General features: G+C 37.0%; 1 protein-coding gene across 2 annotated transcripts in view; it reads right to left on the bottom strand.

The window, feature by feature from the left end:
- The window catches only part of AFG1L (AFG1 like ATPase), a 166,922-nt gene that overhangs the window by 47,757 nt on the left and 100,875 nt on the right, over window positions 1-18,290 (bottom strand). For both annotated transcript variants that reach the window (XM_069488366.1, XM_069488367.1), the window contains exon 8: window positions 10,321-10,403. In XM_069488366.1, the coding sequence (XP_069344467.1) occupies window positions 10,321-10,403 (83 nt within the window). The remainder of the gene's footprint in view (window positions 1-10,320; window positions 10,404-18,290) is intronic.

The following is an 18,290-nucleotide window of genomic DNA, read 5'->3' as shown; positions in this document are numbered from 1 at the left end:
CTTTTCCAAGCACTGGAGAATGCTTCATTTTGAGTTTGAGACATTTCAGTTTGAATGATACTTTATATTTCTCATAGAGATAAATAGTTCTTGACCAAGAAAAAACCAAAAAATACAATTTTAAAGCTCACTGAAAAATTAAAATGTTACTTTAAAAAATTACTTAATGTAAAAGAAAACATAAAGGAAGAATAGAGGAATAAAAAAGATATGAAACATAAAGAAAACAAAAAGTAAAAAAGCAGATGTAAATCCAACTTTATCAATAATAACATAATTTGTGAATGGATTAAACAATTCAATCACAAGGCAAAGATTGTCAGACTGCATATAAAAGCACAATTTCGGCCGGGTGTGATGGCTCAAGCCTGTAATCCTAGCACTCTGGGAGGCCGAGGTGGGTGGATTGTTTGAGCTCAGGAGTTTGAGACCAGCCTGAGCAAGAGCGAGACCCCGTCTCTACTAAAAAATAGAAAGAAATTAGCTGGACAACTAAAAATACATATATAAAAAATTAGCCGGGCATGGTGGCGCATGCCTGTAGTCCCAACTACTCGAGAGGCTGAGGCAGGAGGATCGCTTGAGCCAAGGAGTTTGAGGTTGCTGTGAGCTAGGCTGATGCCATGGCACTCTAGCCCGGACAACAGAGTGAGACTGTGTCTCAAAAAATAAAAAATTAAAAAAATTAAAAAATTAAAAAAATTTAAAAAAATTAAAAAATAAAATAAAAGCATGATTTCCTATAATCCCAGCACTTTGGGAGGCCAACACAGGAGGACTGCTTGAGCCCAGGAGTTCAAGACCAGCCTGGGCAACACAATGAGACCCCATTTCTACAATAAATTTAAAAAAATAGCCAGGCATGGTGGTGTACACCTGTAGTCCTAGCTATGGGGGAGACTGAAGTGGGAGGATCTCTTAAGCCCAGGAGTTTGAGGCTGCAGTGAGCTATGGTTGCGCCACTGCACTCCAGCCTAGGTGACAGAGCAAGACTCTGCCTGCCCACTCCCCCCAAAAAAGCAAAGAAAGAAACTGAAGATCAGCTTCTAGAAAGGAAAACTCCACATCTAAGATAAACAATATACTGCATTATTATTAATAACAGATTAGACACTGCAAAAGAAACTGTCCAAAATGAAACACAGGAAGAAAAAAAGACTGAAAAAATGAACAGAGCATCAGTGAGCTGTGGGGCAACATAAAAAGGTCTAACATAGGTGCAACTGTAATCCCAGAAATTAGAGAAGAGGGGGAGATGGGGAAAATGTGAAAAAATAGGAGGAAAAAATTCTCCAAATTAGATGAAAACAACACACCTTCATATCCAAGAAGCACAAGCAACTGCAAACAAAAAAACATGAAGAAAACCACACCAAGGAACATCATAATCAAATTGCTTAAAACCAATGACAAAAAGAAAATTTCAGAAGCAGCCAGTGATAAAACTTGTATCCCTTGCCTATAATCCCAGGGCTTTGGGAGGCCGAGGTGGGAGGATCATTTGAGGCCAGAAGTTAGAGGCTGCAGTGAGCTATCATTGCACCACTGCAGTCCAGCATGGGCGACAGCCTTTTCTCCCTCCTCCCCCAAAAGACTTATGTCCTCATGTAGAGAAGGACAAAGAATGACAGTAGATTTTTCATCAGAAACAATACAAGTCAGAAGATAATCAAGAAACACCATTAAAAGGAAGGAAAGAAGGAAGAAAAGGGAGAGAGGGAAGGAAGAGAGGGAGGGAGGAAGGGAGGGAGGGAGGAAGGAAGGAAGGAAGGAAGACCTGTCAGCCTAGAATTCTCTGGCCAGAAAATCCCTTTCAGAAATAAAAGCAAAACAAATACTTTTTGAGACATAAAATATGAGCAAATTCATCACTAGCAGACTACCACTGCAAGAAATGTTAAACAAAGTCCTTCAGGAAAAAGGAAAATGATACCAGATGGAAATTTAATTCTATACAACAGAATGAGGAGTACTAGAAATAGTAAACATGTAGGTAAATATAAGACCTTTTTCTTATTTTAAAAATCTCTTTAAAGGATTATTGACTGTTTAGACAAAAGTAATGGTAATGTATTATGGGGCTTATAACAAAATAATAAAGTAATACATATAATAATATTATATAATAAAAAACACAGTTACATAATAAAATGATATAACAAAAATGACAACAATAGCACAAAGGCCAGGATAGTATTAAGATAAATGGAAATAGGCCGGGCGCGGTGGCTCACGCCTGTAATCCTAGCACTCTGGGAGGCCGAGGTGGGCGGATTGTTTGAGCTCAGGAGTTCGAGACCAGCCTGAGCAAGAGCGAGACCCCATCTCTACTAAAAATAGAAAGAAATTATATGGACAGCTAAAAATATATATAGAAAAAATTAGCCAGGCATGGTGGCACATGCCTGTAGTCCCAGCTACTCGGGAGGCTGAGGCAGGAGGATTGCTTGAGCCCAGGAGTTTGAGGTTGCTGTGAGCTAGGCTGACGCCACGGCACTCACTCTAGCCTGGGCAACAGAGTGAGACTCTGTCTCAAAAAAAAAAAAAAAAAAAAAGATAAATGGAAATAAATGGTTTTTATATTATATGTCAAGTGGTGTAATATTACTTGAAGGCAGACTATAAGTTACTCTAAACTCTAAAGTATAATAACTACTAAAAGAAAAAAAATCAAGGAGGTATAGCTAATAAGAGGTAAAATGGAACCTTAAAAAATAATTAATACAAAGTCAGAAAAAGAAAAATGGGAATGAAGAACAGATGGGGCCGGGCGTGGTGGCTCACGCCTGTAATCCTAGCACTCTGGGAGGCCGAGGCGGGTGGATCGCTCGAGGTCAGGAGTTCAAGACCAGCCTGAGCAAGAGTGAGACCCCATCTCTACTAAAAATAGAAAGAAATTATATGGACAACTAAAATATATATATACAAAAAAAAATTAGCTGGGCATGGTGGCGCATGCCTGTAGTCCCAGCTACTCGGGAGGCTGAGGCAGTAGGATCGCTTAAGCCCAGGAGTTTGAGGTTGCTGTGAGCTAGGCTGACGCCATGGCACTCACTCTAGCCCGGGCAACAGAGTGACACTCTGTCTCAAAAAAAAAAAAAAAAAAAAAAAAAAGAACAGATGGGACAATAGAAAACAAATAGCAAAGAACATGGATTAACTTTGAAAACATTATGCTAAATAAAAGAAGCCAGGCACAAAAGACCACATCTTTTTTTTTTTTTTCATCCCCACCACCCACCCCCACCCAAAAGACCACATCTTATATATTTATATACAGTCATATATCACTTAACAATGGGGACACTTTCTGAGAGATGTGTCATTAGGTGATTTTGTCACTGTGCGAACATCATAGAGTGTACTTACACAAACCTAGATGGTATGGTCTTCCGCACACCTAGGCTATATGGTACAGCCTATTGTTCTTAGGCAACAAACCTGTACAGCATATTATTGTACTGAATACTATAGGTAAGTGTAACACAATGGTAAGTATTTGTGTATCTAAACATATCTAAATATAGAAAAGGTATAGTAAAAATACAGTATTATAATCTTATGAGACCACTGTCATATATGTGGTCCATCACTGGCCAAAATGTCATTATGTAGCACATGACTATATTATATCTTACATGATTCCATTTATATGAAATGTAAAAAGTAGGCAAAATCCACAGAGCCAGAAGGTAGACTGTCAGGCGTTGGGGGTGGGAGGAATGGGAGAGTGACTGCTAATGGGTATGTGTTTCTTTCTGGAATGATGAAAATGTTCTCAAATTAGATAGTGGCGATGACTGCACAACTGTGAATAGACTAGAAAACCACTGAGTTATACACGTTAAAAGTAAATTTTATGATATGTGAATTATATCTCAGTAAATTTTTTTCTCAAAAAGAAAACAAGAAGATGATATACTTAAACCCAACCATATCAATAATCACATTAGGTGTAACGCCCCGGCACTCACTCTAGTCCGGGCAACAGAGCAAGACTCTGTCTTAAAAAAAAAAAAAAAAAAAAAAAGTATAAATGGTTTAAACAGCCCCAATTAAAAGAAATTGTCAAATTGCATTAAAAAAAACCCCAAACACATGGTGCAGACAAGAAACTCATTTTAAATATAAAGACAAAGATAGGTTGAAAATATAATAAAAGGATGAGAAAAGATATATCATGCAAATGCTAATTTGAAAAAAGCTGAAGTGGATAAATTAATATTAAGCATAGTAGATTTCAGAGCAAGGAATATAACCAGGAATAATGAAGTTCACTTCATAATGATGAAGAGGTCAATTCATCATATCAATCTTAAATATGTATGTACCTAATAATAGAGCTTCAAAAATATATGAAACAAAACAGAACTGTAAGAAGAAATGGACAAGTCCATAATTATTGTTGGAAATTTCAACATCTCTCTCTCAATAATTGATAGCAGAAGTAGACAAAAAATCAGTAAGTATATAGGAGACTTGAACAACATTGTCAACCATCTTGACCCAAATGGCATTTAAAATACACTCTACCAACAATAGCAGACTAGATTCTCAAGTGCGCAAGAAACTTGTTCCAGGAAACATCATATTCTGGGCCATAAAATAAGCCTCAAGAAATTTAGAAGGATTCAAATCATACAACATAGGTTCTCTAACCATATGAGTTAAATTTGGGAATCAGTAACAGAAAGATGTATAGAAAAATCACCAAATGTTTGGAAACTAAACAACACACTTATGAATAACCCATGGGTCAACAAATATATCACAAGGGAAAACATGACATATTAAAATGTGTGAGGTGCAGTTAAAGTAGTACTTAGAGGAAAATGTTTAGCTTTAAAATGCATATATAAGAGCAGAAAGGTTTAAAATCAACTTCAACTGGGAATATGCTATATTATCTTCTGTTTTGTACAACTGTCTCCATAAGGATACATTTCTTTACATTTTACTACTAAATACATTTAATATTTTTAAACTGTGTGGTATTTCCCTATCAATATCATCACTATTCCATTGTGACAGCATGCAAACTAGTATCAGAAGTAGGAATGATATTAATATGATAGACACTAAAGGACACATGAGAAAATTCAGGGAACTGAAGGGGAGGAGTATAGCTGGCCCATATTTGGATATGACCATAAAAACTTTGTTGTAGATGATGAGCGATAAATTGTTCCAATGGAGTATGCACACTGCCTGCTACAGGGACTCTGGGCAGTCTAGTACAAGGTACTGGAACAAATTACAGTCTAAAAGGAAGAGGGCCTGACTTAACAATTTTCAAGTTGCTTCTGGCGGATGTTTCAATAGTTCTTCAGTGGGAATTGAATAGGGAAATGCCTGGGCTGGTTGTCTAACTGGTGAGAAAAACTGAGACTGAAACTGCAAATTCCAATGTCTAGGATAGAAACACCTAGGATGGTAATGATGAGGAATGGAGAGGAGGTCCCAAGATGTCCTGGACACTCTGCTGAACCAGAAGGTGGCAATCTTCCAGGCAGAAGCTAGATCTCTGCCAAAGTTTTAGGTATGGGAAGGTGGGACAATTAAGCTAAGAAATGTTTTTAATTTTCATTGATCTGGTTCTCTCAGTTGAGGGTAGAGGAGCATTTACTAGTCATATCACAGGCAAGACACATGAATTTTTTAATTGTAGCGAAGTATGTTTTAATGTGTAGAAGCTCTAGTCTCGGTTTTTACAGATCTTTCTTCTAAGAGCTATAACCTTGAAGCTCTGTGTTTTTGTTTTTTGTTTTTTTTTTTTTTTGGGTCAGCTGTTGTATTTTTTTTAAATGGTGTTCAAAGACATATTCTCCAAAATGATTTTCTATTTTGAATAGGTGTTTCCCAAGAGGAAAACTAAGAGTATTTGAGACACGAAACCTCCATCAGTAAAAGTATTTAAAAAGAAACTTTTTTTTGAAATCTGTTCAAAAGATGGATTAGTATATGTATTGCGTCAGCCAAGTAAAAATATGTGAATATTTGGCCTGTGTCTAAAAAGTTGTAAATTATATTTCTCACCATTTTCAGGATGATTCGTAATCCCCATATATATGAAATTAAAATGGTCTTGAGACAATTTAATTGAAGTACGAAATAACTGAACAACGTGCTTCAGAGGTAATTTTGTTGAAGTGGTGGATGGCTTCAGTGGACAGGAGCCAACTCAAACAAAGGAAGACGAGTTTCTTTAATGTCTGAAGTTTGGCAAACACCCCGGGTTGGTAGAGACACTCCTCCATGGGTCTTTCCTTCTCCTACACATCTTGCTGAATATGCCAAGAATGCAACGCCAGGACCATTTCTCAAGGTTGTGTTTGTAGTGAGCAACCTTGAGAGATGAGACAATGTCTCTCAAGACAAAAAGCAGGCTTGTTGACTTCTGGCTATAAAATGATAGATTCTGCAAGCTCAGAGCTCCTCTGCTGTAACACAACTAGCTGCCCATGCAGGATCATCTGGGCCCTCAGCAAAACTCCCTCCCCTCCACCCCATAGGTCTAAGGAGCAAGAAGGGAAACGACACAACATGCTAATGCTCATGCTGCTATCTGCACCAAGACTAATAAGACCCTTTGTCTCTGACCCAGATCTCTTGTGTCTTCTGTCAGCATCCATGAAATATTAATAATAGGAGACCTATTAGCTCGTAAGTAGGGTAAAATAAAATCCTAGGCCCAATGCCTGCTCCTACCCCAGTTTAAAACCTTCCCCTTCCAACCCATGGAGAAGCAGAAATAAAAATAAAATAAAATAAAAAAGAAAAAGGAAAAAAAAAAAACCTTCCCTTGAGGCCATGGCATCTGTGCTGGGGGCTGGGGGCATTGTCTGTGTGCAAGTATGGCAGAAATGTGGTGTTTGAATAGGAAACCCTCCCTCCTCCACATCCTTCATCAGACTTAGCAGGAAAAAGAACCTATACTACTCAGCTCTGGAATGAAAAAGAGAGAGCAAAGGTGAGTGAGTCTAAAGTAACTCCTCTCCCCAGGAAACCAGTAACCCCCTTCACAAAAGTGACAGAAAAGTGTTCTGGAGCAGCATACGTGGACTCCTCAGCAGAAGTGTTTCCTGTTTGAAAAGACATGCTTATTCCATACATAAAATGATAACCTCTGGTATCATCAGCCCCCAAGCAGAGAGCTAATCTGAAGCAGTTAAATTCTCTGTAAGCATAAAATGGGGCCACCTCAACAAACACTAGGTGGTTCAAAATAAATAACCGGTCCAAGATCCCATCCAGATGCAAACAGGATGCCCAATGCTTGATTGATCTGTTTGGATTTTGGCAAACCATATTCCACACATGGGATATATTGGGCCCTATCCACCAAGCAACCAGGAAGAAACTGTGCTCATCTCTGGTGTGATCATACATTTAGCACAGAATGAAAAATTGGACAACCCTGGGGTGTTTTATCTATGCAAAAGTTTGGGTATTTGTACTCCAGTACTTTCTGTTTGTAATTTGCTAAATTTAAATTCTCTGAACTTGTTGTATGTGAGATTAAAAACTTTTGGGATGAGCTGAAAATATGTGGAACTTACTTATAAAGGTACTTTAGGATTTCTATATTTAATGTGAAATAAAACCACAACTGAAATAGATTACATACAAACATGCAATGCCTTGTATGAATCAGTTCTTGTGGAATCCGTACAATATTAGGAATTATACAAATTGCTCCATGTCAACCTTTTGGGTAGTTTTTAAAATCTCTGGTAATTCCTAATGTTATTTAGATTATATTCTTTGGACATTTTAAGTTAGTTTTGGAAAGTTAGACTAATAAAATACTAAGTTAATGAATATTTCTATTTAGTTAAAGATCATATGTGGGATTCTACATATATGAAATTCTGAGATAGGGCTTGGTATTCCCCCAAAGGTAAGCTAGAATTTTGTTTTTCTTTTCAGGCCTCAGTGAAATTGACAAGAGGGCAGTCTGGACTTGTATATTCAGGAAGCAATTCCAGATGTCTGACCAGAGGGTAACAAAGAGCAACAGGTTTTAATAAGGCAATATATATAGCATAGCATGTTGAAGTCTGTCATGGGGGAAAATTAATGTTTTTGTACAAGAGTGACATAAAAAGAATCCTAATAAAATCACACATTGACATGACCTTGGGACATTTTTTCACTCTGTCATGAAAGAAGTTCTACCTAAGTGCTCATGTGAAACAATATAATATACACCCCTAGTATCCTGTCTTAGTATTCAATATTATTTTTACACTTCTGAGATGATTTTAGTTCCTAATTCTCCTCAGGGATACATATATATCTGCCTTATCCTCTGACTGAGGTGTGCCCTCAGGCTCTCTCTTCTTGGATAACTCTATTCTTGGACTGTGGTCAAGCTCTTCTGATGTTAAATTTATGAACAAATTTATCTTCCTTGAGAATTAAATAAATTCATATATACTTTTAAGAGTTTTGGCCAGGCACAGTGGCTCACACCTGTAATCCTAGCACTCTGGGAGGCCGAGGCAGGAGGATGGCTTGAGGTCAGGAGTTTGAGACCAGCCTGAGCAAGAGTGAAACTCTGTCTCTACTAAAAATAGAAAAAAATTAGCTGGGCAACTAAAAATAGGGAAAAAAAAAAATTAGTCGGGTGTGGTAGTGCATGCCTGTAGTCTCAGCTACTCAGGAGGCTGAGGCAGGAGGATCGCTTGAGCCTAGGAGTTTGAGGTTGCTGTGAGCTAGGCTGACGCCACAGCACTCTAGCCCAGGGCAACAGAGCGAGACTTGAGTCAGAAAAATAAAAATGTTTCATGATATCCTTTGTAGATTCCTGTTTCCTGGACTCTGGCACATTGTTAGAGTCTGTTTTTCTCCTATAGATGTTTCAAGATGAAAACTGAATTTCATCGGGTTAGAATTATATTACTTTTATCAGGAAGAGGAAGGAGTAACAGAGGGTAAGTCAGAGATAGAAAATGGCTACGCTCCAAGCAAAAGCAGCCTTTTCACCTGCAGTAAATTTGAGAACCTTTTTGGCACTATGAAACAAATTTCATGATTTAGAATCAGACTACCATCTTTATTTAAGGAACTTCCCATTAGGAAACTGTTTTAATTCTTCCACATCCAGATATACCTCGTGAAAAAACAGGGAACAGGAATTACCTCCTTTAAAAAAGAACAAAGAGAATAATAAATTGATTTATTGGTATCACACATCTGGAATATCAAGAAATAGATACCAAAAAATCAGAGAAACGTTGCAAATATCAGAAAAAATAAAATAACCAATATACACAAACATAAAAGAAACTAGGAAGAAAAAGTCCAAGTTAAGGCAGAAAAATGTACTATAAGAATTTTTTTAAATTAGAAAGTACTTTAAAGACAAAGTACTCAAAGTAGATGAAGAACCTCCTATAATAATCATCAGAACATGAATAATAAACTAAAATGGTCCCCTTGGTACACTGTAAAGTATCCAAGTTTAATTATGTGATTTTTCTAGCTAATTTCTGCTTCAAAAACAGTAAAGTACTTCTGCTTACAAAGTGGCAGAGACAAGAACTTTTCTCAACCTCTCATATGCACATTGTCATCAAAATTTAAATTACCAGAAACATGCCTTTTAGTTAAATCACAATTAGCCCTTAGATCTATTTACTGAGAACCCACTATGTGCCAAACAGTGTCGGCATTTACTAAACAACAGTTTGCTTTTGTAAAACATTTTTTCCTTTTCAGGTTCTCATAAAGGACATTTTAAAGCAAACTATATTTGTTTTTCAGAATTAACTGCACGTGCTTAACATATCTATTATTATAAATTGCTCCTACTCAGGAGAATCTTAGCTTTTAAAATACAAAAATATATCCAGTTGTATTTGTGTATATGTATTTAACATCAGTTATGTATGGAAGTCAATCAACAGTGATAAATACAGATTGTCAGACAGAATAAAACAACAGTTTTTAGAGAATGAAAATGGAACACTTGTCAGAAGATGTCCACAAATAATTAATTACTTTAGCACATTAAAGATATTCTCTTAATAGTAGAGGCTCTTATAAGAAGATACTCATTACATCCTAACCATCTGTCATCATTCCTCCTCAAAAAACTAATTAGGGTTTCATTCAGCCACATATTGCAAAGGATACAAATATGAATGATAAAAACACAGTTTAAAGAAGTTGACATTATAACACTTTATAGTTTAAAAATCATAATCTTCAGAACTAGCCTTTCACATTCTAATAATTAAACTGATTATTTTTCTCTTTTCCTGATTATTAGATATTAAACTTTAAAAATTAAAATAAAAACAAACAAAAACTTACAGGTAGTAGAGTTTTCCTGCAGCAGGGAGTTCTCTTTTCCGGTAATCTATCCCAGAATCTAGCTGGACCGTATTACAATATTCCTACAATCCAAACATATAAAATGTCTTTTTAAACAAGTAGTGGCTCATAATTATAATCTTTCTGTTATACTATGGTTTCTTAATTTTTGAAATTTTTCCTCAATGAAACAAAATGAGATTAGGAGAAAAGAAAGAACTCATGTAAGATTCATAAAACTGAACTTGCAATATTAAACATATATCAAGCTAATAAAATATCAGCTTAAAAATTAAGATTTACATCATGCTTTCCTAAAAATTTGCCAAAATAGTTCTGTCAGCAAATTCCTCAAATAGAGCATTAATTTTTTGTTTGTTTGTATTTTAAATAGCCCAGTTTCTACTACCCTGGAATGAGAAGGTGGAGGCTACCAGGAAGAATAACTTATGGGTCTTAAGCGACACAATGGGAGAGAGGCAGTCTAGGAACTGGGCCAGAACACTGGTATCCACGTTTTAAACCAAATGATCAGACTAAAATGATGCTATAGGTATACCTGTCCTTCACTTCTAAAGGGCTGCCATTGCCCTTCTCCCTTAATTTCCCTCTAGCCATCAAAGTCTTCAGTGTCCTTTCTTCCTGTGCATGCTTCCTTTCAGCCTGAGTCATTCTGTGACACTAAAGTCTTTCTCTTCTCCCAATTACTCCTTTCTTTCCATCTCCTCAGGGTGCATATGTGCACACAAACAACCCCCCCCCCAAAAAAAACCTCTTACTATGAGAGCAAATGAATGTTTGCTGTATCTATCTCGGCCAGTTGAATAGGGAGGAAGAAGGAATATATATCTACATGAAGATGTATATATGTATATACCTACATAGATGCAGGCATAACTCATTTTATGCTTCACTTTATTGCATTTTACAGATATTGCAGTTTTTTGTTGTGTTTTTTTTATATACAAATTGAAGGTTTTTGCAATCCTGTGTTCAGCCAGTCTATTGGTGCCATTTTTCCAACAGCATTTGCTCATAGCATGTCTCTGTGTCACATTTTGGTAATTCCCACAATATTTCAAACTTTTTCATTATTATTGTATCTGTTATGGTGATCTGTGATCAATGATCTTTGATGTTACTATTGTAAATGTTTTGGAGTACCATCGACCACACCCATATAAGATGGAGAATTTAATCAAAAAATGTTGCGTGTGTTCTGACTGTTCCACCTATCAGCCATTCCCCACTTCAGGCCTCCCTACTCCCTAAGATACAATAATATTGAAATAAGAACAATTAATAATCCCACAATGGCCTCTAAGTGTTCAAGTGAAAGTCACACATCTCTCACTTTCAATAAATATCTAGAAAAGATTAAGCTTAGTGAGGAAGGTGAGTCAAAAGCTAAAATAGCCAGGAAGTTAGGCCTCTTGTGCCAGACACTTAGCCAAGCTGTGAATGCAAAGGAAAAGTTCTTGAACCAAATTAGAAGTGCTACTCTAGTGAACACATGAATGATAAGAAAGTAAATCAGCCTTATTGCTGATGTGGAGAAAGTTTGAGTGGTCTGGATAGATCAAACCAGCCACAACATTACCTTAAGCCAAATCCTAACCCAAAGCAAAGCTCTAATTCTCTTCAAGTCTATGAAGGCTCAGAGAGGTGAGGAAGTTGCAAAAGAAAAGTTTGAAGCCAGCAGAAGTTGGTTCACAAGGTTTAAGGAAAGAAGCCATTTCCATAACATAAAAGTGCAAGGTGAAGCAGCAAGTGCAGATGGAGAAGCTACAGCAAGCTATCCAGAACATCTAGCTAAGATCACTGATGAAGTTGGCTACACTAAACAAATTTTCAATGTAGACAAAGCAGCCTTCTATTGGAAGAAATGACCATCTAGGACTTTCATAGCTAGAGAGAAGTTAAAATCTGGCTTCAATGCTTAAAGGACAGGCTGACTCTCTTCTTAGGGGCTAGTGCAGCTGTTGACTTGAAGCTGAAGCCAATGCTCATTTATCATTCTGAAAATTCTAGGGCCCCTAAAAATTATGCTAAATCTACTCTGCTTGTGCTCTATAAGTGAAACAACAAAGCCTGGAAGACAGCACGTCTGTTTATAGGATAGTTTACTGAATATTTTAAGCCCACTGTTGAGACTTACTGCTCAGAAAGAAAGATTCCTTTCAAACGATTCCTGCTCATTGACAATGCACCTGGTCTCTCAAGAGCTCTGATGGAGATGTAGAAGGAGATGAATGTTGTTTTCATGCCAATAGCACACACCCATTCTACATCCCATGGATCAAGGAGTAATTTCAATTTTCAAGTTTCGTTATTTAAAAAATACATTTTGTAAGACTATAGCTGCCAAAGATGATGATTCCTTTGATGTATCTGGGCAAAGTAAATAAAAACCTTCTGGAAAGGATTCACCATTCCAGATACCATTAAGAACATTTGTGATTCATGGGAGGAAGTCAAAATATCAACCATAACAGGAGCTTGGAAGAAGCTGATTCTAACCCTCAAGGATGACGTTGAAGGGTTCAAGACATCAGTGCAGGAAGTAACTGCAGATGTGGTAGAAACAGCAAAATAGAAGTGGAACCTGGTGATGTGACTGAATTGCTGCAATCTCATGATCAAACTTAAACAGCTGAGGAGTTGCCTCTTATGGATGAGCAAAGAGAGTGGTTTCTTGATGTGGAATCTACTCCTGGAGAGGATGCTGTGAACATTGTTGAAATGACTCAAGGAAGTATTTAGAATATTACATAAACTGAGTAGATAAAGCAGTAGCAGGGTTTGAGAGGACTGAGTCCAATTTTGAAAGAAGTTCTACTATGCGTAAAATGCTATCAAACAGCAACGCAGGCTACCAAGAAATATTTTGTGAAAGGAAGAGTCTATTGATGCAGCAAACTTCAGTGTTGTCTTATTTTGAGAAATTGCCACAGACACCCCAACTTTCAGCAACCTTGATGAGTCGTAAACCATCAAGGCAAGACCCTCCACCAACCAAAAGATTATGACTCACTGAATGCTCAGATGATTGTTAGCATTTTTCAAGAATAAAGCATTTTTAATTAAGATATTTACTTTTTTCAAACAATGCACATGTAATAGAGTACAATATAGTATAAACATAACTTTTATATGCACTGGGAAACCAAAAAATTTGTGTGACTTGCTTTATTGTGATATTTGCTTTATTGCGGTGACCTAGAACCAAACCTAAAGTATCACCAAAGTATGCCTATGTAGGTATAGATGGACAGATATCTAGATAGGCAGACAAACAGATACTCATTTCACTAGAACAATGATGACCAAGAGTTTTCAGGACAAGTTTTCAGGGAAACATTTACACACTGACCTTTTTGTTTGCATTCAAAGTGAAAATGGCTTTAAGAAAATTCATGAAAAAAAAATTGTATTTTAATGTCATTATTTTATTAATGAAAACTGTATTTTTCAAACCTTTGGGTCCAAGGTAATTGTAGCAGATGTATTTTCCTAAGCTAGTTGAAATAATCTCTCCATCCCAATATATCTTCTTATAATGTGATGTTGATATTTCAAACATCAAGAAGTGGGGTCTAGTCTTGCTCCTTGAATCTTGAGACTACGGTGGAAACACTGCTATGCAATAATATATCCTATGTGACATTTGAGGCAGCTCTTACCTATTGGCTGGAATGCTTGCTCTGGAACCCTGAAGTGCTAGGTTAACATAAACTGCCTGGAGGCCGCTGTGCGGTGAGAAAAGCTTAAACTAGCCCTTACAGAGAGAGGCCCCAGGATGACATGAAGACAAAGGTATTGACCTGTCTCCAGATGTTCCAGCTGTATCCACTATCTTACTGAGGGAGCCAGAACTGCCAGCTGAGCCCTTCCCAAACCTCTGCCCCACAAAACCAGAAGAGATAATAAAGTGATATTGTTTTAAGCCTCTAAATTTTGCAGGCATTTGTTACGAGGCAATAGATAATCAGAACAGTAATATCTGGACAGACTTGAGAAGCAGGAACATTCTTCCTCCCTGAAATTGCATCCTGTTATGCGAGGGCTATTGCACTACTATGCAAGGGCTGAGGCTGTTCATCGTCTGCACTCAGGGCAGAGACAGCACACAGCCGCAGTGAGAATGCATTTCCCCTCATCCTGTGCTGCAGCCGCTAAGGGGTTCAGAGAAGTGAAATAGGGTGACCAACTATCCCCCTGGGACTGAGGGGTTTCCCTAGTCTGATGGGTTTTTCTGGATACATAACTTTCAGCACTAACACTAAGACAGTCCTGGACAATCTGGGATGGCTGCTCACCCTAAGAGTGAAGACACAGACAACTGGGTTGGAAGGCTGGTGTAGGTACAGCATTTTGATTTATATATTAGCAATTGTGAATTTGATTAGCATAAAATAACACCCAAGAAGCTGGACCTCTGGGGAGGCCTACAAAGCTAAGCTTTTAAACTATACATTTGAGGAACAACCCCTGAACCAAAGTCGTGGCTCCCTATAATGCTTGCCCTGAGCAGCCAGTTGGCATCTCCAGACAGACATCCCTAGATCATCATTCCAAGTCACTCAAACCCACTTCCCAGGCCTCTCTTTCAGGACCTGGGCCCTGTAACCCATGCTACCAGAAGGAAATACCGCATTGCCAAATCCATGCATTCTACTCTCCTTGCTTCAGGTGACCTGAGTTTTAAAAAAGCATAGCCATATAGTTCTCTTAACTTTTGAGTAATGTAGTAAACCTGGAAAAAGAAATATTCCTCTCCCTTGCCCCTGCTATAATTTTGGGAGTTTAGCCACCCAGTACAAAGAAAAAAGGAAATGTTCTCTGTGACTGGTACACGAGAGTGCAAAAAAAAAGAGCAGGAAATGTACTTGTTTAGCATGTCTTACTCTGTCTCTCTGAGAAAAACCTGCCTTGGTATGGTAAGCAGGGGCCAATTATTCACAAACTACCTATACTACAGACATACAATACACAATGAAGCAATATAGTTACATAAATATATTTTTCCAGGTTCTCTGTTTCTTTTAAACTATAATTTATCTTGTATTGTTCAATATTCCTAATGTAGTCAAAAATTTTCCTTATTATTTTGCTGTTAAAAAAATAAGATTAAGGCTGGGGGTGGTGGCTCATACCTATAATCCTAGCATTCTGGGAGACCGAGGCAGGAGGATCGCTAGAGCTCAGGAGTTAGAGACCAGCCTGAGCAAGAGCAAGATCCCATCTCTATTAAAAATAGAAAAATCAGCTGGGCATCGTGGAATGCACCTATAGTCCCAGCTACTTGGGAGGCTGAGGCAGGAGGATCACTTGAGCCCAGCAGTTTGTGTTTGCAGTGAGCTATAATGATGCCACTGCACTTGAGCCTGGGCAACAGAGCGAGACTGCCTCAAAAAATATATAAAAATAAAACAAACAAAAAAAAAGATTAATGAAAGTTATGCAAGCTTCAATTTCTCTTTCTGGGTAACTAACTTCTCTATCGTATGAGTGATTAAGCCCTACCAAATGATTGCATTTGTACATTCACTAATCACCACTGAGGAATATCTAATCAGCAGCAAAAGAACTATAACCAAAGCCCGTGGATGTTAGCTCTTAATTGTCTGAAAAATACTAACATTCCGTTTATATATTTAAAAAAACAAACCCTCAAATATTCAGATTTCATTCACTTACACTAGATTCTTCAAAGCACTGGGTGGAGGACAAAACCTAAGCTGGAGATGACAGTCAACCTAGTCAAACGGGCATGATCTCTAAGTAATTTCCTAATTTCCAGTGATATTTACAAAACCTGTGACCTCTTATCACTACCAATGCTAATATATAACACTAATCAGCCACCAAACAAAATTTATTTTAAAATAATGTGTATATTTATGTATACAAAGGACAAATACAATTACACAATCAAAAAATGCAATTAGAAAATTGGGGGAGGCTGGGCTCAGTGGCTCATGCCTGTAATCCTAGCACTCTGGGAGGCTGAGGCAGGAGGATAGCTTGAGGTCATGAGTTCGAGACCAGCCTGAGCAAGAGCAAGACCCTGTCTCTACTAAAAATAGAAAGAAATTATATGGACAACTAAAACTATATAGAAAAAATTAGCCAGGCATGGTAGCGCATTCCTGTAGTCCCAGCTACTCAGGAGGCTGAGGCAGGAGGATCACTTAAGCCCAGGAGTTTGAGGTTGCTGTGAGCTAGGCTGATACCACGGCACTCTAGCCCAAGCAACAGAGCGAGACTCTGCCTCAAAAAAAAAAAAAAAGAAAGAAAGAAAATTGGGAGAGAAAAAGGAGGGAGGTTAACATACCCTTGCGAGTATACTCCTGAGTCAGAGGCCTCTGACTTTGCAAAGAAAAATGTATGACTAAAAGAACTGTATTACAGCAGTTTACATTGTCCTTAAGATCTATTGTGTGTATTTTTAGCAATCCTGAATAATATTATTAGAAAAATAGTCACCTCACAATAAAACTTTATATAGCCTCTATTCCATTCCCAGTTGGAACAAAAGAATAATAGTATTGTGGAGAAAGTCCTTTAAAACCACAACATATTAATCTCTTAAGCAAAGACTGAAATAATAAAGACTTGCCTACCTTAATACTTTGCATTGTAAAAGTAATGTTGCTTAATATAGAAAATTGGGAACAAGAGAAAAAAACCCAACCACATAAATCAAACTTCTATGCCTTACCTAAGTGACTATATTAAGTAGAAATTTAAAGGATCAAAATTATTGGAGTTTTTCTTGATAATATTCAACTGATTGGTTTTATACATTTTCTGTAAGTAAGCAATAAAAAGAAAAAATGGTTGAGACTTTTTCTTGTTCCAGGAAATAAAATTTTAAATAACTGAGATATTTCTTTTAATTTAGTTTTTTTAAATGTATCTTTTGGAGCTAAAAACGTGATCCATACTCATTGTAAAAATTTTAAACAATATTAAACATATAAAAGTAGAACTGAAAGTCCTCTTTTCAGAAAAAAGTTTGCACATAGCTTATATGTTTCAAGTTTTTCCTATGCATAAAGAGATGATAGAGACAGACAGATATCATGTTATATACAAAGTTCTAAACTTAATTCTTTTCAATATCTTAAAAGTTCTATGAGAGAAAATAACTATACATTTAAATACAGGAAAGCTATATTGCATACTGTACTACTTTGTTAAGAATACAATTCCATAAGTAAATGACAAGTAAGAGTACAAAAATATATTGAACCACCCCCAAAAAAGGCGGGAGACTGAGTGGAGGGTGTCTTTTTATATATATATATATTTTTTTTTTTTGAGGCAGCTCTACATTCTAAGATGATTGTCATTTAAAATAATCATGTGTTACTACTTCCAAGTTTAAGGAGTGATACATAACATTTAATACATAAACTTCTACCTATTTTAACCTTTTTATAATTTAGGCATAACACAAATACAGATAAGTACACAAATCTTAAATGTTCAGCTCAGTCAAGAAATAGAACATCACCAGTACCTCTGAAGCCCTCCCTAATATCACATTCTACCTCCCCAAAAGTACCCACTATCTGATTCTAGTACCAGAGAATTTTGCCTCTTTTTAGAACTTTATATAAGTGAAATCCTACAGTATACATTATTTTATGATATGGTTCTTTCATGTTGGTGAGATTCCTCCACCCATATGTTGTGAATAGCTGTAGTTTATTCATTGCTGTATCATGTTCTCTGTGTGAATATGCCAAAGTTTATGGATTCATCCTACTGTTGATGGACATCTGGGTTGTTTCTAGTTATTTGCTCTTACAAATAATTCAGCCACAAAAACTCATGCACATGATTTTTGGTGCACACACGCATGTGCTCTTGTTGGATATATACCTAGAAGAGGAACTGTTTGACCACAGAATAAGAATATGCTCAGCTTTAGTGGATACTGCATGTTTTTCAAGGTAGTT

Source organism: Eulemur rufifrons, chromosome 15 (genome assembly GCF_041146395.1).
Source record: "Eulemur rufifrons isolate Redbay chromosome 15, OSU_ERuf_1, whole genome shotgun sequence".
NCBI classification, from domain to species: domain Eukaryota; kingdom Metazoa; phylum Chordata; class Mammalia; order Primates; family Lemuridae; genus Eulemur; species Eulemur rufifrons.
The sequence above is the reverse complement of the archived record's forward strand: the minus strand, read 5'-3'. Positions and strand labels throughout refer to the sequence as shown.